This window comes from Oncorhynchus mykiss, chromosome 7 (genome assembly GCF_057628025.1).
Source record: "Oncorhynchus mykiss isolate SJ-2025 chromosome 7, ASM5762802v1, whole genome shotgun sequence".
Lineage (NCBI taxonomy): Eukaryota > Metazoa > Chordata > Actinopteri > Salmoniformes > Salmonidae > Oncorhynchus > Oncorhynchus mykiss.
The window spans coordinates 79,710,848-79,735,315 of NC_143028.1; the positions used below are offsets into that span (position 1 = coordinate 79,710,848).

The 24,468-nt window shown below is 42.6% G+C and overlaps 1 protein-coding gene across 3 annotated transcripts in view; it reads right to left on the minus strand.

Annotated features, from left to right (window-relative positions):
* Nucleotides 1-4,328: 4,328 nt before the first annotated feature.
* LOC110529054 (uncharacterized) overlaps nucleotides 4,329-24,468 on the minus strand; it is an 80,838-nt gene continuing 60,698 nt past the window's right edge. For 2 of the 3 annotated variants that reach the window (XM_036984256.2, XM_036984257.2), the window contains exons 5-6: nucleotides 18,782-18,957; nucleotides 4,329-13,519 (exon numbers count right to left, since the gene is read on the minus strand). In XM_036984256.2, the coding sequence (XP_036840151.2) occupies nucleotides 12,221-13,519; nucleotides 18,782-18,957 (1,475 nt within the window). In that variant the 3' untranslated portion in view covers nucleotides 4,329-12,220. The remainder of the gene's footprint in view (nucleotides 13,520-18,781; nucleotides 18,958-24,468) is intronic. The other variant, XM_090242050.1, reaches the window with a different exon arrangement.

Below are 24,468 nucleotides of genomic sequence, written 5' to 3' on the forward strand. Positions count from 1 at the left end.
AAGAGCCACTGCAGAAACTTGCAGTCAACTTTTGTAAAAGTCATGCAATCTACAATTTTTATCCTCATAAAGCAAAACACTTTGAAATCAAATCAAATTTTATTTTTCACATATGCCGAATACATAGACCTTACCGTGAAATGCTTACTTACAAGCCCTTAACCAACAATACAGTTAAGAAAAATAAGTTTAAAAAATATTTACATAAAAAAATCAAATTTAAAAAGTAACACAAAATAATAACGAGGCTATATATACAGGGGGAAGTAATCCGCTTGAAAGTGATTTCCAAGTTGCCAGGTGTTTTGAACTAGGTGGTGAGCCGTAGTAAGCAATCTGGTTTTGTTTTCGAGATGATCGATCTCTGCCGAGGGAGGAGCTGGTTTTTACATAGTGTTCTCAAAATACTTACTTTTATGTTTGCTAGCTGGACAGGCTTAGCTCTAGCTCTGCTGATCACGTCTGCCAAATCACGTTATCCGTATCTAAGGTAGTAGACAGCTGTAACAGACAGCTGGTGATACCCGACAAAGTCATGTTAGGAGATATGAGTTACTTTTAGAGCTTTTGTGCCGAACCCGCTGCAGGGTTTCAGGTGCCACGTTTATGGTCATGTCACAGCAGTGTGTAGGAGGGAGATTCCAAGATGTGGGAAGAGTGCAGGAGGGCATGGGACAAAGGGATGTGTAGTTTCGGTGGAAAAAGTTATCCGTGTCAACTGTAGGGGTGCCTATGTTGCTGGGGATCAGAGGTGTCTGGTGCGAGAGAGGCAGGTTGAGGTGGCCAGGCTCAGAATAGTACAGAATGTGTCGTATGCTGAGACGCTGAAGAAAGCAGAGGATGGATCCCTGTGAGTAGTTGATCTGTGCCAGTGCAGAGGGATAGGCCAACCAGTGTCATAAAGACTCTACAAAACATTATAAACACCTGCTCTTATGATCCCTCACAAGTTAAATCCACTTCAATCAGTGTATAGGGGAGGAGACAGGATACAGAATTATTTTTAAGCCTTGAGACAATTGAGATATGCATTGTGTATGTGGTGCCATTCAGAGGGTGAACGGGCAAGACAAAATAATTAAGTGCCTTTGAACAGGGTATGGTAGTAGGTGCCAGGCGTACCGATTTGTGATATAACAAAGTATTGAGATAAACTTTTGTTATTGACCAAATACTTATTTTCCACCATAATTTGCAAATATATTCATTAAAAATCCTACAATGTGATTTTCTGGATTTTTTTTCTCATTTTGTCTGTCATAGTTGAAGTGTACCTATGATGAAAATTACAGGCCTCTCTCATCTTTTTAAGTGGGAGAACTTGCACAATTGGTGGCTGACTAAATATTTGTTTTGCCCCACTGTATTTGATGTTAGCAAGTTATTGATTTCATTAACCTTATTTCTAAGGCTGCATATATTTAAATGGTCTATTTTCAACCCTTTCCTGGGTAGCTTATCAGAGATAGACTTAATATGGGAAAGAGCAAACAAAGCAAGATAAAAAAAATTAAAAACACATTCAGCAGTCCATTAATCAATTGGTGTGTGTGTACTGTGGGGTTGAAGCTAAGAACCCATAGGCTTGGCTCTCTCATCCCTTCCAGTCTTTTGGGAGGATGGGCAATGAGTCTGTCATAGCGGATGTAAGCAATATCCCCATGTGCTTTGGCAGCTTTCATGGCTGGGATCAGTTCTTTCATCTTCTGGTGCACAGCTTCAGGATTGTCCTCGAGAGGAAAGTTGATCTTCCTCAAGTTCTTGGCTGTTTCCAGAACCCCTATCTTGTTCTTGAACCCCATGAACTTGACCACTATCGGCCTGGGCCTGTCACCTGGGCCGGTAATTGTGTCAATAATTTGCATGATATCGTTATGGGAAAAGGGTTTATTGGATAAATGTGGCAACTCTTGTCTTGCTGCAAAAAAAAAATTTCAGGCCTGGTTTACAAAAGGCCACCAGTGAACCCAGTGATTTTTACAGTCTCACTAGTGAACCACTTCCTGGGCTAATTGTACTGAGAGCAATTTATTGATCTGGACACTATTGCCATGTCTTTTACTGGCTTCTTGGGGGGAGTAACTTTACATCGGATTGATCTTAAAATTGGTCAGTAATATTGAACACAATATAATGGGATAATATATTAGATGATCCAGCTTTACATTACAGTAATCGACATGTATTGTTTTGTAGTGCAGAGACGTGAGCTATCTAACTACATGTTTTCATTTCAAAAGCTACATGTTTTCATTTCAAAAGCTACATGTTTTGGAAAATAAATATATATTTTAAATTATTATTACAAACAATGTAATATTTTTTTAGAACAATACATAGTGTTGTATGAACTGAACAGACACCAATCATTTCTCAATAAACATTTAAAATATAAAGAACATTTTAGATTTTTTTTTATAGAGTTCTTATGTTGCAGTCCTCACTACTTTCAAATAAATACGTAAAATGTATTTTTGTTCTTGAAACACTACTTTGAAACACTGTAGATTCCCATTCATTCCTATGGAGGCTGTTCCTTATGAGTATCATAACGGCGGACGGGGGACTTCAGAACAGCGCCGTCAGTCATCTAGTGAATACACGTATATAATTTGTTGGGGAGTAGTTAAATTGCTGTAGGTAGTTCAACTAGTAATTTAATTCGATTTTGCCGTAGCTTGGTGGTACTTGAACTAAATTCAAACGTTGGTAGTGTTTTAAGTAGTTCATTAGGTTTTTTTTTTTACCTTGTAGTGGTGTAGCTAACTATCGGAACTACAACAAACAACAAAACGGGTGAAGTATGCAAACATTTCCTTTCTTGATCGGCAATCAGACCTGCCTGATTCTCACTTTGCATTTAATAGGCTAAAATCACACATTCTGTTTACATCGGACTCCAGAGTGATTTGCAATTTGAAGTCCATGACTCTTCAGATTTAGGTATAATTTTTTCACGAAGTAGATTGGAGAAGAAAAAAAAAGTTGTTCATTACATCCAAAGTAACGTTAGTTATTTCAACTGTGTTTCTGAACTTCTTTCAGTGTGAACTATATTTTCTTCCCCAACATTGGACACAGCCACACAAAAAAAAGGGTACGAGTCTTTTTTCATAATACCAAATGTTGCATAAATACATTCCTACAAAACTGAAACTAAAATAGTAGCCATGTAATGTTGTCACTTTCAAATCACTTGAGTCAAATAGGGACAAGTACAGTATGTCCACTAGTGATGAATGTTTCGAAGTCGGTGGATGCAACTATTGTCTGGTTCCACTGAACGTTTCTTCATCAGTTGTCTTTCTTTCTTTCTTGCAGCTGCCACCTCTGCTTGCTCTGAGGATGTATAGGCTAGAGCATGTTCTACTTTGTGTGTATGCAACCTTATTAGATAGTAGGTACTATAGTCTCTCCCCTTTTTTGTTTTTTTTAGTACCTTGATTTAACTGGTCAGTTAGAACAAATGATTATTTACAATGTCAGCCTTACCTGGGAAACAGTGGGTTTAACTGCCTTGTTCAGGGGCAGAACCTTGTCAGCTCGGGGATTCAATCCAGCAACCTTTCGGTTACTGGCCCAACACTCTAGGCTATCTGCCGGCCCTGGGGCAGACAGGTTGCCTACCACATGAACAATGTTCTAGCACACACTAGTGCAGTTACCTTAGGTCTGGCATTTTCCCTGATACTAGAGAATATAAATAAAATACAAATAAGCAAAAACAGACAACACAGAAACATTTATTTCTTAAATAAATGGTTTTATAGCTCACATTCAAAGTTGTCATAAAGATGTCATATTATAATTCGTAAAAAAATATCCATCCATGCAACAACAACAAAGGGAAAAAGATACTTTTGGGGGTAATATATTTATATATATTTATATTTTTTTCTTCTACAAGTAATTTTTCAGATCTATGTAAAGACAAATAACATCCACCACAGAGGAGGACACTTCTCCTTCCCAGATCCCTTTGTATAGACTCCTATGGATTCTTCTTCCCCTCTTGTATTACTTTTACATTATTATTATTCCTTTATCTTCTTTGGCTGAGTTCAAAATGGCACCCTAATTCCCCTTCATAGTGCCATACTTTTAACCTAAGGACCCATAGGGCTCAGGTCAAAAGTTGTGCACTACTATATAGCGGGAATAGGGTGCCATTTCAATGGGATACTTTGTCTCTGACACAGCACCAGTTTTGTGGTTTGTATCGCTGCGGTGTAGACTTATTAATTTAACACAAATGCCCACTCTTTAAAAAAGGCTCAAACAAACTATTCCCCGTTTTTTGGAAGATAGTAAGCTGCTTTGAAAATATATTTATTTTGGCATCTTGAAATAGTTTTTTTTCCCCTTCCATCTAAAAACTACTTTGTCCCTCCAAAGCATTTTTTTTTCTTCTGGGTTAATCAACCTGAAAAATGTATTTTTGGACAATAACACATTACAAAGCCCTGCCAAGTAGACTGATAAAGAGGCCACCATTCCCCACAGGTGGAAATTCCATTATCATATTTTTCCATATAAATTAGTTTGAAGAAGAGGTCTTGAATAAATAAGAATGAATTTGGAACTCTGGGGGTAAGAAAACAAAAATTTGTAACAGTTGTGACGAGGAGTGTGACTTTTGCGGGAGACTAAATTTTCTCCATAATGCCAAATAGAAACACACATAGAATTGGTTCTAGAATCAGAATAGAATCAGCATGCATGTAGTAGATAGATAGAACTCTAAACCAATAGAAAACCAGTAATTCTACAGTGTCTGTTTTTCAACATTGAATTGCATGTGTTGAAATTGAGTTTTTTTTACAGTTCTGGCCACATCCAAGTCAAGTTCATGTCCTTGTGTAGCAGTAGATAATATTAGTTATACGTAAAGATACGATATTATAGCATCCTAGTGCTTTGTAGTCAGAGTAGAGTAGCAAAGTGTTCCTGGTAACTTTCCCCATATCCCCAGAAGTCCTGATAAGCAGGAACCAGCCTATTTCATCCTCCGAGTCTGGGATTCTTCTAACTGGGATGTGGAAAACCTGGGAATTTTGAAACCCTGTCAAAGATATTAAACTATGACAAGACGCGCAACCGTGCCAGAGCAGAGAAGAAGAAAAAAAATAATCCACATTAAACAAAATGTATCAAAGTGAATTAAAGCTACAGTGCACCATTATTCAACCAATCTACACAGAGAGAGAGAGACATCCTAACCAACCGTGCCAGAGCAGAGAAGAAGAAAAAAAAGAATCCACATTAAACAAAATGTATCAAAGTGAATTAAAGCTACAGTGCACCATTATTCAACCAATCTACACAGAGAGAGAGACATCCTAACCAACTGGGTGACACTCGACTAACAGACTATGGTGAGTGGGCTTGGGGAACAGAGGGAGGAGGACACAGGAGAAGAAGAGGGTGAGAGTGGTGAAGGAGTGGAGTCTCTCTACTATCATTCTGCTACATGTGCTAAGATGGAGGACAAGGGTTCACTGTGTATCGGTGGTGAGAGAGTAGCAGACCTGGGTTCAAATGCTTTTTCTTTAGCCTGCTTGCCTGGAGGGCCAGGTCATAGGCGGGATTTGCAGTTTTGAGACTATTCTATTGGTTACATTTTGCCAGGCAATAGGGTGCAATTTCAGACATACCCTGGGTTATTTATTTTTTCAATTAAAACCCTGCTAAAAAAGTATTTGAAATGATTTGAAACCTATTTGAAGCCAGGTCTCTAGTCTGCCCCTCGACGTGACTTAACCGCCCCCAAAAGAAAACGAGTACTATAAAAAATAAGAAAAAAAAAAAAATCAGGCTTTCAATACACCTTCTACAGCGCAAATTAAAAAAGATCATAAAATGAGAGAAAGGCTTAGTTTGTAAAACAGAGAGGGGCATCAATGTGTCTGGACTAAAGGACATGTGTTATACAGTGTCCCAATGGTATACCTGGACTGGGACGGGCCTAACTACCAGACTCTGGTATAGGGAGGAAAAAAATAAACAATTATAATATTATATCCACCTCATTTTCAAACGCTTTTTAAACACGGAAGCCAAACGACGAAACTATGGATACAACTTCTTCAACATGATCATAATAAAAACAATATTTAGAAAAAATCCCTGCATTACCATGTTCCTGATGGCTGATACAACCTTTTACTGTTCTGCTAATGTGCCTGGACCTTTCAGACTAAACTGCCGAGAACAAACAGCCAAATGTTCCAAATGGTTTCCTAATCAGACAGGCTAGATGAGTTTATTTCCAAATCAATATGCATTAAAAAAAAATTTGAATTGTTATTCAAAATGACATAGGCAGGTTCACAGCCAAAACTAGTTCTCCCCACTCACTTTAAACTGGCTATTCACTGCAGTATTAAGCCTTACACTGAGTTTATGAATTATTGGCTAATACGCTTCTAATTTAGGGTCCAGGCTACATCTGGAGCCTTATCGGTCTTCATTGTTGTGTGGCGCAATGACGCGCCTGTCGTCTCCGCTGCCGCGGCGATTCCTCTAAAAATCATTCGGAGTCCCGGGTAAAAGCCTGACAACAAAAAGCTTGTTGCGCACGTATTTCCTTTAGCGTACTGATAGCCTACTGGAGGAGAGATTGCACCCTTGCTTGCTGAATGTAAAACAGCATTAACGGGCGGAGTGTAGTGCAAACTGCATACTTTCCTATAGTAGAATCTCAACACACGGCTTCATCCTGACAAAATAGATCTAACACCATACGAGTGGCCTGTTAATGTACCTTTCTGGACCTTCTCAACTGTGAAGAATAGACTCAGACGGTTACGTAAAAATGACCTAGGCTGTGTTTTCGGCAGGAAGCGTGAGCGGTTATTCAAACGAGCCTACATCACTACAGCCTATGGACAAAAAAAATAAAAAATAAAAAATGGTGTACTCCCTAGATAACAATAATAGATTCCTCATTGCTCTGTTGTTGTTGTTGTTGTAGCCCAGGGTAGAATAATGTTATTGTCTAACGATGTAGGACTGATCAATAGTGAAGCTTTACGAGTCGGAGACCACAGAGTAGCGCGCACCACCGCTAACTAGCTAGCCATTTCACATCCGTTACAAGAGCACAGCCTGGAGGAACGAACCGTTTCATCATCATGTTAAGTTATTTTTCTTTGCACTTTGGCAGGTTAATATCTAGCTAACATATTGCTTCTTCCTTCAACTACAATTCACTAGCCTCTCTCTTCCAGAGGTACCTGTGCGCAACAGGCTATAGGCTACGCAAGCCTCTCCGCAATACGCCATTGTCTCTTCTCGTGAAATGCCAGGAAAAGCTATAGGCTACAAAAGCGACAGGACATTTATTTAAATCTGTTTTTATTCTATTTGGGGAAGGAAATAGCCTTGATCTTGCTAATTGCTGAATGTAAAAACAGGCCTAGAGCATATGAAATGACGGTGAGGAAAGTTGAAGAGAGATCGTGGCATCGGTGGGATCAGTTTTGGCCACGTGATAATTTTGCTGTACTGATGCATTGCACATACTTGCACAGGACAAACAGAGATGAGAACAGGGAAATGGAAGCCACGTGAGCAATGAGGTGCTGTAAAAGATGTGCAGGCTAAACAGCGTTTGTTGTTGAAATGCTACATTTAAATACGAGTTACTACATTGTTTTTTCTCCATTAAGCGGACATGTACATTGAAGTCGTCTACTATATGCGGTTCCCACTATGACAAACACACCCTGAAAGCACTGAATGGTCTTGTGTCACCACTTTATTAATAGCGGCTTGCAGTAGGATACGTCGATCAGTTGATTGACAGGTGTTTTATAGTTATGTAGCCTATAGTTTATCATTATAGTTATTGGCTTGGTGGATGGCCCGGGCCTTAACTCTACCACAACAGAACTAGCCTACCAGTAGGCCCAGCTAGCGTTATTATCACAAGAGAACTAGCCTACCGGTAGGTCAAGCTAACGTCATTATCACAAACGAACTAGCCTACCGGTAGGTAAAGTCAACTTTATTATCACAACAGAACTAGCCTACCGGTAGGTCTAGCTAACGTCATTATCATAACAGAACTAGCCTACCGGTAGGTCACGCTAACGTCATTATCACAACAGAACTAGTCTACCGGTAGGTCTAGCTAACGTTATTATCACAACAGACCTAGCCTACCGGTAGATCTAGCTAACGTTATTATCACAACAGAACTAGCCTACCGGTAGGTCTAGCTAACGTTGTTATCACAACAGAACTAGACTACCGGTAGGTCTAGCCAACGTTATTATCACAACAGAACTAGACTACCGGTAGGTCTAGCTAACGTTATTATCACAACAGAACTAGAATACCAGTAGGTCAAGCTAACGTCATTATCACAACAGAACTAGCCCACCGGTAGGTCAAGTTAACGTTATTATCACAACCGAACTAGACTACCGGTAGGTAAAGTCAATGTTATTATCACAACAGAACTAGCCTACCGGTAGGTCAAGCTAACGTCATTATCACAACCGAACTAGCCTAACCGGTAGGTCAAGTTAACGTTATTATCACAACCGAACTAGCCTACCGGTAGGTAAAGTCAATGTTATTATCACAACAGAACTAGCCTACCGGTAGGTAAAGTCAATGTTATTATCACAACAGAACTAGCCTACCGGCAGGTCAAGTCAAAGTTATTATCACAACAGAACTAGCCTACCGGTAGGTCTAGCTAACGTCATTATCATAACAGAACTAGCCTACCGGTAGGTCTAGCTAACGTTGTTATCACAACAGAACTAGCCTACCGGTAGGTCTAGCTAACGTCATTATCACAACAGAACTAGCCTACCGGTAGGTCTAGCTAACGTCATTATCACAACAGAACTAGACTACCGGCAGGTCAAGTCAACGTTATTATCACAACAGAACTAGCCTACCGGTAGGTCTAGCTAACGTCATTATCACAACCGAACTAGACTACCGGCAGGTCAAGTCAACGTTATTATCACAACAGAACTAGACTACCGGCAGGTCAAGTCAAAGTTATTATCACAACAGAACTAGCCTACCGGTAGGTCTAGCTAACGTCATTATCATAACAGAACTAGACTACCGGTAGGTCTAGCTAACGTCATTATCACAACCGAACTAGACTACCGGCAGGTCAAGTCAACGTTATTATCACAACAGAACTAGACTACCGGTAGGTAAAGTCAACGTTATTATCACAACAGAACTAGCCTACCGGCAGGTCAAGTCAACGTTATTATCACAACAGAACTAGCCCACCGGTAGGTCAAGTTAACGTTATTATCACAACAGAACTAGCCCACCGGTAGGTCAAGTTAACGTTATTATCACAACAGAACTAGACTACCGGCAGGTCTAGCTAACGTCATTATCACAACAGAACTAGCCTACCGGCAGGTCTAGCTAACGTTAGCAAACTCAAATTCGATAATATAACATTACACTTGTTTACTTACTTACTTTTATTCCCTTTGACTCAAATAAATTACTCTGGCAAGTTTGCCACTGGCGCACAACGGTAGCAGAAATAAAGTGGAAGTCGAATGAATCACATCTGTTGTTTGGCTGTGCCCATGGCAACGTTCGAAAATGAGTTGGATACCTTTAAATGAAACGGGTTGGTGGCTCTATTTAGAACAGAATAAGCAAGATACTAACCATAGAAAGCAACATAGTAAAACCGTGACCTGTTAATAAATTAGGTAACCATTTGGGGAGACACAGAGCTGTGCTGTATTTCAATTGAAGCCTGAAGGCTGGGGCCTAGTCCCTATCTAATGCACTGGCTTTGACCAGGGATACATAACCCATAGGGCTCTGGTCTTAAAAGTAGTGCACTACATTAGGGAATAGGGTGCCAATTTCAGAGGTACCCTGGGTTTTATTTATTTTTCAACCTCTTTATCAAGAAGGGAAACTAATGTATTAACCCTTGCTTTTCATGACAAACATCAGCCTGTAAGCAAAGTTGCTAATCTATGAAACCCCTGATCGGACTACAGCTGTATGGAGACTAGTGACTACAGCTGTATGGAGACTAGTGACTACAGCTGTATGGAGACTAGTGACTACAGTTGTATGGAGACTAGGGACTACAGTTGTATGGAGACTAGGGACTACAGTTGTATGGAGACTAGGAACTACAGCTGTATGGAGACTAGGGACTACAGCTGTATGGAGACTAGGGACTACAGTTGTATGGAGACTAGGGACTACAGCTGTATTGAGACTAGGGACTACAGCTGTATTGAGACTAGGGACTACAGCTGTATGGAGACTAGGGACTACAGCTGTATTGAGACTAGGGACTACAGCTGTATGGAGACTAGGGACTACAGCTGTATGGAGACTAGGGACTACGGCTGTATGGAGACTAGGGACTACAGCTGTATGGAGACTTCCCTTCCCCAAGACCCCCCCCCCCACCCACTGTCCCTTAACACATATTGACGTATACACACTTCAGTCTCTGTACCAGTCCCACAGCACCCATCCACTTTGTAGTGCACTACTTTTGACCAGAGCCCTATGGGTTTCCCTGTGGGCCCAGATCAAAAGTAGTGCACGAGAAAATTGGAATAGGATGCCATATGGGCCCGAAACAGGACCTGGACTTGCCCTGAGCAGTGGCTCCACTACCTTCAAAACCAAATCCATCTTGTGCCTTTTCTTCAATGCAATACTTCAGTTGGCCACTCAGTGGCAACAAAACCAACAAGGCAGACATGGCCCTTTTTATGTTTCCCTCAGTGGAATGGCAGCCATTTCTGTCCAGGAGGATTGATAGGATACACACACGGCTTGGCTGTAGACGCTCCCTTTAAGTTTGTGTCTCTAATTCTAGGAGCACAACAGTCAGAAAGGAGTGACATTTACAGTCTAAGGTCACGGCCTTTCACCTTTACTGTCAGACAGTAGCATAGACATACCCCCGGCCTTCCATCCATTCCATCACTGCTCCATCAGGTCCTTCTTACTACAGATCACTGCTCCATCAGGTCCTCCTTACTACAGATCACTGCTCCATCAGGTCCTCCTTACTACAGATCACTGCTCCATCAGGTCCTCCTTACGACAGATCACTGCTCCATCAGGTCCTCCTTACTATAGATCACTGCTCCATCAGGTCCTCCTTACTACAGATAATTGCTCCATCAGATCCTTCTCATTACAGATCAGTGCTCCATCAGATCCTTCTCATTACAGATCATTGCTCCACCAGGTCCTCATTACAGATCATTGCTCCATCAGGTCCTTATTACAGATTATTGCTCCATCAGGTCCTTCTTATTACAGATCATTGCTTCATCAGATCCGTCATTACAGATAAATGCTCCATCAGGTCCTTATTACAGATCACTGCTCCACCAGGTCCTCATTACAGATAATTTCTCCATCAAGTCATCCTTATTACAGATTACTGCTCCATCAGGTCCTCATTACAGACCACTGCTCCATCTTGTCCTCATTACAGCTCACTGCTCCATCAGATCCTTCTTATTACAGATCATTGCTCCATCATGTCCTTATTACAGATCATTGCTCCATCATGTCCTTATTACAGATCACTGCTCCATCAGGTCCTCATTACAGATCACTGCTCCATCAGGTCCTTGTTACAGATCACTGCTCCATCAGATCCCTCTTATTACAGATCACTGCTCCATCTGATCCCTCTTGTTACAGATCATTGCTCCATCAGGTCCTCATTACAGATCGTTGCTCCACCGGGTCCTTCTTATTACAGAACATTGCTCCATCAGGCCCTCCTTATTACATATCATTGCTCCATCAGATCCTCATTACAGATCACTGCTCCATCAGGTTTCTTATTACAGATAATGTGCTTTTCTTGCTCCAAAACAGAGTCATTGAGGACAGGGTAGTGGGTAGTAGCACTGAGGGAGAGGAGGACATCTGAAGATGTGTCAGTTAGTCTTCTCCTGAACCACCATCATCCGTACATCCCAAATGGCACCCTATTCCCTACATAGTACACTACTTTTGACCAGATCCTTATAGGAGTAAAGGCTTCCCTTTTTTGGATGCACGCTGGGTTTTATAAAAAAAAAAAAAAAAATAATAATAATTAAAGATGAAAGAAGACGTGTTAACACCCTATGGGCCCTGTTCAAAAGTAGTGTACTACATAGTGAATAGGGGGTACCATCCATTTGAGACACGACCAATTCGTCAGTCCCAGGTTCGGCTACTACAGGTTCTCCTCTCGGAGGCCCTCTAGGATCTTGATGAGGCTCTCCAATCCAAACACGTAGCCCCGATCCGGCCCGTCGTGCACCGTCTGGTCGTCGCGGAAACCTTTGAAGGTGCTGTGGGCAAAGTCTATCATGCGGACGTCCACACTGATGCTCGGGCTGGAGGGGAGTGGTAGTGGTGGAGGGGGGGTGTGGGGGTCTGAGGGCTGGGGTGGAAGGGGCTGGAGAGGATCCTGGTGGAGCTGCTGTGGAGGGGTTGGGACGGGCGTGGGGGGGTAGTCTGGTGGAGGTGGTATTGCCTGGGGCAGCTGGAGAGGGGCTTCTGTCAGTCCATGGGCACCTTGGTGGACTCCGCCTTGGAGCCCCACTCCTAAGCCCGGTCCTTGGACACCTTGGTGGACTCCGCCTTGGAGCCCCACTCCTGACCCTGGTCCTTGGACACCTTGGTGGACTCCGCCTTGGAGCCCCACTCCTGACCCTGGTCCTTGGACACCTTGGAGCCCCACTCCTAAGCCTGGTCCTTGGACACCTTGGAGCCCCACTCCTAACCCCGGTCCTTGGACACCTTGGTGGACTCCGCCTTGGAGCCCCACTCCTATCCCTGGTCCTTGGAGCCCCACTCCTGACCCTGGTCCTTGGACACCTTGGAGCCCCACTCCTGACCCTGGTCCTTGGACACCTTGGTGGACTCCGCCTTGGAGCCCCACTCCTGACCCTGGTCCTTGGACACCTTGGAGCCCCACTCCTATCCCTGGTCCTTGGAGCCCCACTCCTGACCCTGGTCCTTGGACACCTTGGAGCCCCACTCCTGACCCTGGTTCTTGGATACCTTGGTGGACTCCACCTTGGAGCCCCACTCCTATCCCTGGTCCTTGGACACCTTGGAGTCCTAGCCCTGGGTTGACTGCCACCCCCTTCTCTGAGGGCAGCTCAGCTGCTGGTTGTGGTGCTGGTGTTTTTTGGTTTTCCAAGGGCTCTGCCGGGGCCTGTGGTGGTGATGCTGCTTTCTGCTGCCAGGTCTCCTGTGGTGCTTTCTGCCAGACGTACGCCAGCTCAGGCTCCTTCCCCTCATAGATGATTAGCAGGGAGGATGAGTAGAAGCGGTAGGTGGTCTGTCTCTCCAGAATGGCCTTCAGGCTGCGTAACTTACACAGCATGGGCTCAAACAGGTCCTTCCTGAGCGACGCCCCGTTGTGCAGGTATTGGTGGAGGGCGTGGCGGAAGCCCTCGATGGACAGGCTGCGGCCGTAGTACTTGTTCCTGCACAGATAGTGGCCCGTATCCATCTGGTACACCTGGACCATAGAACACAGAGATTAGAGGTTACACCTGGACCATAGAACACAGAGATTAGAGGTTACACCTGGACCATAGAACACAGAGATTAGAGGTTACACCTGGACCATAGAACACAGAGATTAGAGGTTACACCTGGACCATAGAACACAGAGGTTAAACCTGGACCATAGAGAGAACAGAGGTTAAACCTGGACCATAGAACACAGAGATTAGAGGTTACACCTGGACCATAGAACACAGAGATTAGAGGTTACACCTGGACCATAGAACACAGAGATTAGAGGTTACACCTGGACCATAGAACACAGAGATTAGAGGTTACACCTGGACCATAGAACACAGAGATTAGAGGTTACACCTGGACCATAGAGAGAACAGAGGTTAAACCTGGACCATAGAACACAGAGATTAGAGGTTACACCTGGACCATAGAACACAGAGATTAGAGGTTACACCTGGACCATAGAGAGATTAGAGGTTACACCTGGACCATAGAACACAGAGATTAGAGGTTACACCTGGACCATAGAACACAGAGATTAGAGGTTACACCTGGACCATAGAACACAGAGATTAGAGGTTACACCTGGACCATAGAACACAGAGATTAGAGGTTACACCTGGACCATAGAGAGAACAGAGGTTAAACCTGGACCATAGAACACAGAGATTAGAGGTTACACCTGGACCATAGAACACAGAGATTAGAGGTTACACCTGGACCATAGAGAGAACAGAGGTTAAACCTGGACCATAGAACACAGAGATTAGAGGTTACACCTGGACCATAGAACCACAGAGATTAGAGGTTACACCTGGACCATAGAACAGAGATTAGAGGTTACACCTGGACCATAGAACACAGAGATTAGAGGTTACACCTGGACCATAGAACACAGAGATTAGAGGTTACACCTGGACCATAGAACACAGAGATTAGAGGTTACACCTGGACCATAGAACACAGAGATTAGAGGTTACACCTGGACCATAGAACACAGAGATTAGAGGTTACACCTGGACCATAGAACACAGAGATTAGAGGTTACACCTGGACCATAGAACACAGAGATACGAGGATACACCTGGACCATAGAACACAGAGATACGAGGATACACCTGGACCATAGAACACAGAGATTAGAGGATACACCTGGACCATAGAACACAGAGATACGAGGTTACACCTGGACCATAGAACACAGAGATACGAGGTTACACCTGGACCATAGAACACAGAGATTAGAGGTTACACCTGGACCATAGAACACAGAGATACGAGGATACACCTGGACCATAGAACACAGAGATTAGAGGTTACACCTGGACCATAGAACACAGAGATACGAGGATACACCTGGACCATAGAACACAGAGATACGAGGATACACCTGGACCATAGAACACAGGGATATGAGATGAAAACCTGGACCATAGAGAGAACAGAGGTTAAACCTGGACCATAGAGAGAACAGAGGTTAAACCTGGACCATAGAGAGAACAGAGGTTAAACCTGGACCATACAACACGAGGTGATACCTGGACCATACAACACGAGGTGATACCTGGACCATACAACACGAGGTGATACCTGGACCATACAACACGAGGTGATACCTGGACCATACAACACGAGGTGATACCTGGACCATACAACACGAGGTGATACCTGGACCATACAACACGAGGTGATACCTGGACCATAAAACACGAGGTGATACCTGGACCATACAACACGAGGTGATACCTGGACCATACAACACGAGGTGATACCTGGACCATACAACACGAGGTGATACCTGGACCATACAACACGAGGTGATACCTGGACCATACAACACGAGGTGATACCTGGACCATACAACACGAGGTGATACCTGGACCATACAACACGAGGTGATACCTGGACCATACAACACGAGGTGAAACCTGGACCATACAACACGAGGTGATACCTGGACCATACAACACGAGGTGATACCTGGACCATACAACACGAGGTGAAACCTGGACCATACAACACGAGGTGATACCTGGACCATACAACACGAGGTGATACCTGGACCATACAACACGAGGTGATACCTGGACCATACAACACGAGGTGATACCTGGACCATACAACACGAGGTGATACCTGGACCATACAACACGAGGTGATACCTGGACCATACAACACGAGGTGATACCTGGACCATACAACACGAGGTGATACCTGGACCATACAACACTAGGATACACCTGGACCATACAACACGAGGTGATACCTGGACCATACAACACGAGGATACACCTGGACCATACAACACGAGGTGATACCTGGACCATACAACACGAGGTGAAACCTGGACCATACAACACGAGGTGATACCTGGACCATACAACACGAGGTGATACCTGGACCATACAACACGAGGTGATACCTGGACCATACAACACGAGGTGATACCTGGACCATACAACACGAGGTGATACCTGGACCATACAACACGAGGTGATACCTGGACCATACAACACGAGGTGATACCTGGACCATACAACACGAGGTGAAACCTGGACCATACAACACGAGGTGATACCTGGACCATACAACACGAGGTGATACCTGGACCATACAACACGAGGTGATACCTGGACCATACAACACGAGGTGATACCTGGACCATACAACACGAGGTGATACCTGGACCATACAACACGAGGTGATACCTGGACCATACAACACGAGGTGATACCTGGACCATACAACACGAGGTGAAACCTGGACCATACAACACGAGGTGAAACCTGGACCATACAACACGAGGTGATACCTGGACCATACAACACGAGGTGATACCTGGACCATACAACACGAGGTGATACCTGGACCATACAACACGAGGTGATACCTGGACCATACAACACGAGGTGATACCTGGACCATACAACACGAGGTGATACCTGGACCATACAACACAAGGTGATACCTGGACCATACAACACGAGGTGATACCTGGACCATACAACACGAGGTGATACCTGGACCATACAACACGAGGTGATACCTGGACCATACAACACGAGGTGATACCTGGACCATACAACACGAGGTGATACCTGGACCATACAACACGAGGTGATACCTGGACCATACAACACGAGGTGATACCTGGACCATACAACACGAGGTGAAACCTGGACCATACAACACGAGGTGATACCTGGACCATACAACACGAGGTGATACCTGGACCATACAACACGGGGATACTGAGGTTACACCTGGACCATAGAGAGAACTGAGGTTACACCTGGACCATAGAGAGAACTGAGGTTACACCTGGACCATAGAGAGAACTGAGGTTACACCTGGACCATAGAGAGAACTGAGGTTACACCTGGACCATAGAGAGAACTGAGGTTACACCTGGATCATAGAGAGAACTGAGGTTACACCTGGACCATAGAGAGAACTGAGGTTACACCTGGACCATAGAGAGATTAGAGGTTACCCCTGGACCATAGAGAGAACTGAGGTTACACCTGGACCATAGAGAGATTAGAGGTTACCCCTGGACCATAGAGAGAACTGAGGTTACACCTGGACCATAGAGAGAACAGAGGTTACACCTGGACCATAGAGAGAACAGAGGTTACACCTGGACCATAGAGAGAACAGAGGATACACCTGGACCATGAAGAGAACCAGATGATACACCTGGACCATAGAGAGATTAGAGGTTACACCTGGACCATAGAGACAACAGAGGATACACCTGGACCATAGAGAGAACCAGAGGATACACCTGGACCGTAGAGAGAACTGAGGTTACACCTGGACCATAGAGAGAACTGAGGATACCCCTGGACCATAGAGAGAACTGAGGTTACACCTGGACCATAGAGAGAACAGAGGATACACCTGGACCATGAAGAGAACCAGATGATACACCTGGACCATAGAGAGAACCAGAGGATACACCTGGACCGTAGAGAGAACTGAGGTTACACCTGGACCATGAAGAGAACCAGAGGTTACACCTGGACCATAGAGAGAACTGAGGATACACCTGGACCATGAAGAGAACCAGAGGTTACACCTGGACCATGAAGAGAACCAGAGGTTACACCTGGACAATAGAACCACAGAGGAAAAGAGGCTACACCTGGTACTACACAACACACAGAGGCTCCTTCCCAAATTAAACCCTATTCCCTACATAGTGCTCCGGCCAATAGCAGTAGTGCACAATGTAGGGACTAGGATGCCATTGTGATGCAGGCAGAGAGTGCAGAGGTTAGACCTGTAAACATTAAAACAGAACGTGGTGAGTCATTCCGATTTACGTTAGAGAGAGAACCAAACCCATACGTAATGGAGGAGGCCTTGTGAAGCTGGACGTTGGGATCAATGCTGGGGCTATTGTCCCTGCTCGTGTACCAGTGCTGTAAATTGTAAAACAAGACAACCACGCCGACAACCACTCCACTAGTGTACAGTTACTGTGCCTCCCAATACCTAGAATGTTATTCAAATCTGCAGCTAAAATCCAAATTGAAAGCTTTTGGAGATAAAAGCTGTAATTCATGGTGTACCTCTCAACATGTGTTGGGATCGACGAAACGGAAGGTGAATTTCAGTTCCAACCCGAAACAGACAATAAAGTATCTAGTATTGTCCCAGTTCTCTCTTTTCTTTGTAACTTGATAAGATATTCAGTATCTCTTCTGTCCTGCTCAGCTCACCGCTGTGGGATCTCTGTGTCAGCACAGGTGTGTTAGTCGGATCAATATGAAGAGATACTGAGTACGGGATCTATGGTGCAGTAGCTACTGTGTAAAGCCATCTACCTACCTCATCCCCATATTGGGTTTTTTTATTTACTTTTCTGCTCTTTTACACACCAGTATCCCTACTTACACATCATCATCTGCTCATTTATCACTCCAGTAGTTAATCTGCTAAATTGTAACTATTGTTGTGTGTCGAACTGCTTTGCTTTATCTTGGTCCAGGTCGCAGTTGTAAATGAGAACTTGTTCTCAACTAGCTTACCTGGTTAAATAAAGGTGAAATAAACTGAAACCCAAACAGAACATACACATGTAGAAGGAAGCAGTGTATTGGGCATGCATTCTAAGTGGTAGTCTATGCCGATGTGTTTTCTGTTGTCTTGGCTAGATCTCCCGTTGTAAAAAAAAAGAAGAGAGCTTTAAAAACTTTCAGGTGAAATAAAAGTTTGAAAAACAAACAAACAAAAAAAACTCTGGGCTCACCTGCATCCCACAGACACGCACCCCCAGGGTGGCGGAGGTGCTCTGCTCGCACTTCTGCATCTGCCTGGCTGCCTTCTCCTCCGAGGCATCGTCCCCGTGCTGCCGCGTGCCCATCTTCAGGTCCAGGATGCACGGGTAGCTGAAGAGGTGAACCACGTTCTCCAGGAGCAGAAACTCTGGGAGAGGTGAGAGGTCAAGGAGACAACACTCTATTCCAAGGTTAATTATCTAAATGTTTAAAAAGTCACTCAAGGAATTATCTTTCTCTCTCTCTTCGGGACTCACACCCTGCCTGTGACTGCAAATCAGTGGCAACCTCGGTTCAAGAGGGCAATTGCTCTTCAAGGTCAAGACCTTGGATTATTGAGTGGGAGACCAGGGGTCAGATCCCACCAGTTACACAGGGGAGGTGTCAGATTTAAAAGGAAGTCAAAGTCTCACTTAATTTCATTCAATAGTACTCTTGTAACAGTTTAGTTGGTATAACACAGTATAGTTTAGTTGGTATAACACAGTATAGTTTAGTTGGTATAACACAGCATAGTTTAGTTGGTATAACACCGTATAGTTTAGCTGGTATAACACAGTATTTCATAGTTTAGTTGGTATAACACAGTATTTCATAGTTTAGTTGGTATAACACAGTATAGTTTAGTTGGTATAACATAGTATTTCATAGTTTAGCTGGTATAACACAGTATAGTTTAGTTGGTATAACACCGTATAGTTTAGCTGGTATAACACAGTATAGTTTAGTTGGTATAACACCGTATAGTTTAGCTGGTATAACACAGCATAGTTTAGTTGGTATAACACAGTATAGTTTAGCTGGTATAACACAGTATAGTTTAGTTGGTATAACATAGTATTTCATAGTTTAGTTGGTATAACACAGTATAGTTTAGCTGGTATAACACAGCATAGTTTAGTTGGTATAACATAGTATTTCATAGTTTAGTTGGTATAACACAGTATAGTTTAGCTGGTATAACACAGCATAGTTTAGTTGGTATAACACCGTATAGTTTAGCTGGTATAACACAGTATAGTTTAGTTGGTATAACATAGTATAGTTTAGCTGGTATAACACAGTATAGTTTAGTTGGTATAACACCGTATAGTTTAGTTGGTATAACATAGTATTTCATAGTTTAGTTGGTATAACATAGTATTTCATAGTTTAGTTGGTATAACACAGTAAAGTTTAGCTGGTATAACACAGTATAGTTTAGTTGGTATAACATAGTATTTCATAGTTTAGCTGGTATAACACAGTATAGTTTAGTTGGTATAACACCGTATAGTTTAGTTGGTATAACACAGTATTTCATAGTTTAGTTGGTATAACACAGTATAGTTTAGCTGGTATAACACAGTATAGTTTAGTTGGTATAACACCGTATAGTTTAGCTGATATAACATAGTATTTCATAGTTTAGTTGGTATAACACAGTATAGTTTAGTTGGTATAACATAGTATTTCATAGTTTAGTTGGTATAACACAGTATAGTTTAGTTGGTATAACATAGTATTTCATAGTTTAGTTGGTATAACACAGTATAGTTTAGCTGGTATAACACAGCATAGTTTAGTTGGTATAACATAGTATTTCATAGTTTAGCTGGTATAACACAGTATAGTTTAGTTGGTATAACACAGTATAGTTTAGTTGGTATAACATAGTATTTCATAGTTTAGTTGGTATAACACAGTATAGTTTAGTTGGTATAACACCGTAAAGTTTAGCTGGTATAACACAGTATTTCATAGTTTAGTTGGTATAACACAGTATAGTTTAGTTGGTATAACACCGTAAAGTTTAGCTGGTATAACACAGTATTTCATAGTTTAGTTGGTATAACACAGTATAGTTTAGTTGGTATAACATAGTATTTCATAGTTTAGTTGGTATAACACAGTATAGTTTAGTTGGTATAACATAGTATTTCATAGTTTAGTTGGTATAACACAGTATAGTTTAGCTGGTATAACACAGCATAGTTTAGTTGGTATAACATAGTATTTCATAGTTTAGCTGGTATAACACAGTATAGTTTAGTTGGTATAACACAGTATAGTTTAGTTGGTATAACATAGTATTTCATAGTTTAGTTGGTATAACACAGCATAGTTTAGTTGGTATAACATAGTATTTCATAGTTTAGTTGGTATAACACAGTATAGTTTAGTTGGTATAACACAGTATAGTTTAGTTGGTATAACACAGCATAGTTTAGTTGGTATAACACAGTATAGTTTAGCTGGTATAACACAGCATAGTTTAGTTGGTATAACACAGTATAGTTTAGTTGGTATAACATAGTATTTCATAGTTTAGTTGGTATAACATAGTATTTCATAGTTTAGTTGGTATAACATAGTATTTCATAGTTTAGTTGGTATAACACAGTATAGTTTAGCTGGTATAACACAGCATAGTTTAGTTGGTATAACATAGTATTTCATAGTTTAGTTGGTATAACACAGTATAGTTTAGTTGGTATAACACAGTATAGTTTAGTTGGTATAACACCGTATAGTTTAGTTGGTATAACACAGTATAGTTTAGTTGGTATAACATAGTATTTCATAGTTTAGTTGGTATAACATAGTATAGTTTAGCTGGTATAACATAGTATTTCATAGTTTAGTTGGTATAACATAGTATTTCATAGTTTAGTTGGTATAACACAGTATAGTTTAGTTGGTATAACATAGTATTTCATAGTTTAGTTGGTATAACACAGTATAGTTTAGTTGGTATAACACAGTATAGTTTAGTTGGTATAACACCGTATAGTTTAGCTGGTATAACACAGTATAGTTTAGTTGGTATAACATAGTATTTCATAGTTTAGTTGGTATAACACAGTATAGTTTAGTTGGTATAACATAGTATTTCATAGTTTAGTTGGTATAACACAGCATAGTTTAGCTGGTATAACACAGCCAACAGTCATCCACTACACTATATCACAGCCAACAGTTGTCCACAACACTGTATCACAGCCAGCAGTCGTCCACTACACTATATCACATCCAACAGTCTTCCACTACACTATATCACAGCCAGCAGTCGTCCACTACACTATATCACAGCCAACAGTCTTCCACTACACTATATCACAGCCAACAGTCTTCCACTACACTATATCACAGCCAGCAGTCGTCCACTACACTATATCACAGCCAACAGTCTTCCACTACACTATATCACAGCCAACAGTCGTCCACTACACTATATCACAGCCAACAGTCTTCCACTACACTATATCACAGCCAACAGTCTTCCACTACACTATATCACAGCCAACAGTTGTCCACTACACTATATCACAGCCAACAGTCGTCCACTACACTATATCACAGCCAACAGTCGTCCACTACACTATATCACAGCCAACAGTCGTCCACTACACTATATCACAGCCAACAGTCGTCCACTACACTATATCACAGCCAACAGTCGTCCACTACACTATATCACAGCCAACAGTCGTCCACTACACTATATCACAGCCAACAGTCTTCCACTACACTATATCACAGCCAACAGTCGTCCACTACACTATATCACAGCCAACAGTCGTCCACTACACTATATCACAGCCAACAGTCGTCCACTACACTATATCACAGCCAACAGTCGTCCACTACACTATATCACAGCCAACAGTCGTCCACTACACTATATCACAGCCAACAGTCGTCCACTACACTATATCACAGCCAACAGTCGTCCACTACACTATATCACATCCAACAGTCTTCCACTACACTATATCACAGCCAGCAGTCGTCCACTACACTATATCACAGCCAACAGTCTTCCACTACACTATATCACAGCCAACAGTCTTCCACTACACTATATCACAGCCAGCAGTCGTCCACTACACTATATCACAGCCAACAGTCTTCCACTACACTATATCACAGCCAACAGTCGTCCACTACACTATATCACAGCCAACAGTCTTCCACTACACTATATCACAGCCAACAGTCTTCCACTACACTATATCACAGCCAACAGTTGTCCACTACACTATATCACAGCCAACAGTCGTCCACTACACTATATCACAGCCAACAGTCGTCCACTACACTATATCACAGCCAACAGTCGTCCACTACACTATATCACAGCCAACAGTCGTCCACTACACTATATCACAGCCAACAGTCGTCCACTACACTATATCACAGCCAACAGTCGTCCACTACACTATATCACAGCCAACAGTCTTCCACTACACTATATCACAGCCAACAGTCGTCCACTACACTATATCACAGCCAACAGTCGTCCACTACACTATATCACAGCCAACAGTCGTCCACTACACTATATCACAGCCAACAGTCGTCCACTACACTATATCACAGCCAACAGTCGTCCACTACACTATATCACAGCCAACAGTCGTCCACTACACTATATCACAGCCAACAGTCGTCCACTACACTATATCACAGCCAACAGTCGTCCACTACACTGTATCACAGCCAACAGTCGTCCGCTACACTGTATCACAGCCAACAGTCGTCCACTACACTACATCACAGCCTTGTGCTACTCTGTGGTAAGTTGTTCTGGTCTAGAATTGTTCAGCATTCTTTAAACCCCAGGCATATGTGTCATCATAGTGATCATTCCATAGGTCTAAATTAAACTGCATTGGTGATTGGGCCAGAGGTCTACAGCTGGATCATTCTATAGGTCTAAATTAAACTTCATTGGTGATTGGGCCAGAGGACTACATCTGGATCATTCTATAGGTCTAAATTAAACTGCATTGGTGATTGGGCCAGAGGACTACAGCTGGATCATTCTATAGGTCTAAATTAAACTGCATTGGTGATTGGGCCAGAGGACTACATCTGGATTATTATATAGGTCTAAATTAAACTGCATTGGTGATTGGGCCAGAGGACTACAGCTGGATTATTCTATAGGTCTAAATTAAACTGCATTGGTGATTGGGCCAGAGGACTACAGCTGGATCATTCTATAGGTCTAAATTAAACTTCATTGGTGATTGGGCCAGAGGACTACAGCTGGATCATTCTATAGGTCTAAATTAAACTGCATTGGTGATTGGGCCAGAGGACTACAGCTGGATCGACAAAACAGATGGCCTGGTAAGACATGGACATTGAACTCGACTTTCAACCACTTTTGAGGACTGAAAAAAAAATATAAAAACAATTCAGACAGTCAATCTCTTTAGCTTTTCTTAACTTTTGAACCCAAATGAGACCGTTTAACGTGCAGGAGTCAAGTCTCAGTAAAATATAATTGTAATCTTTTTCCTCTCAGTGTGCAAAAAAAAAAACTAAAAGGAGCAAGAAGAATGTGTGAGCACAGTGGAAAGTCCAATCTACCCCTGCCCCCCCCGCCGTCTCTAGTTTCCGCTGCCGCTGTACATGTGAGAGAGAGACGCAGGAGACAGTGTTCTCCTTTAACATGGGGGCTCACGTCAGCTAAGACAGGAAGGACCGACAGTCAGGTACACAGTGAACTTGAACTAAGCGCCTTAAACAATCAAACCGCTCGTTCACTCGCAGGCCATCGTAGATACAGGACAACTTCCAAAAATGGCACCCTATTCCCCTATATAGTGCACTACTTTTGACCAGGGCCCATAGAGCTCTGGTCAAAAGTAGTGCACTATGTAGGGAA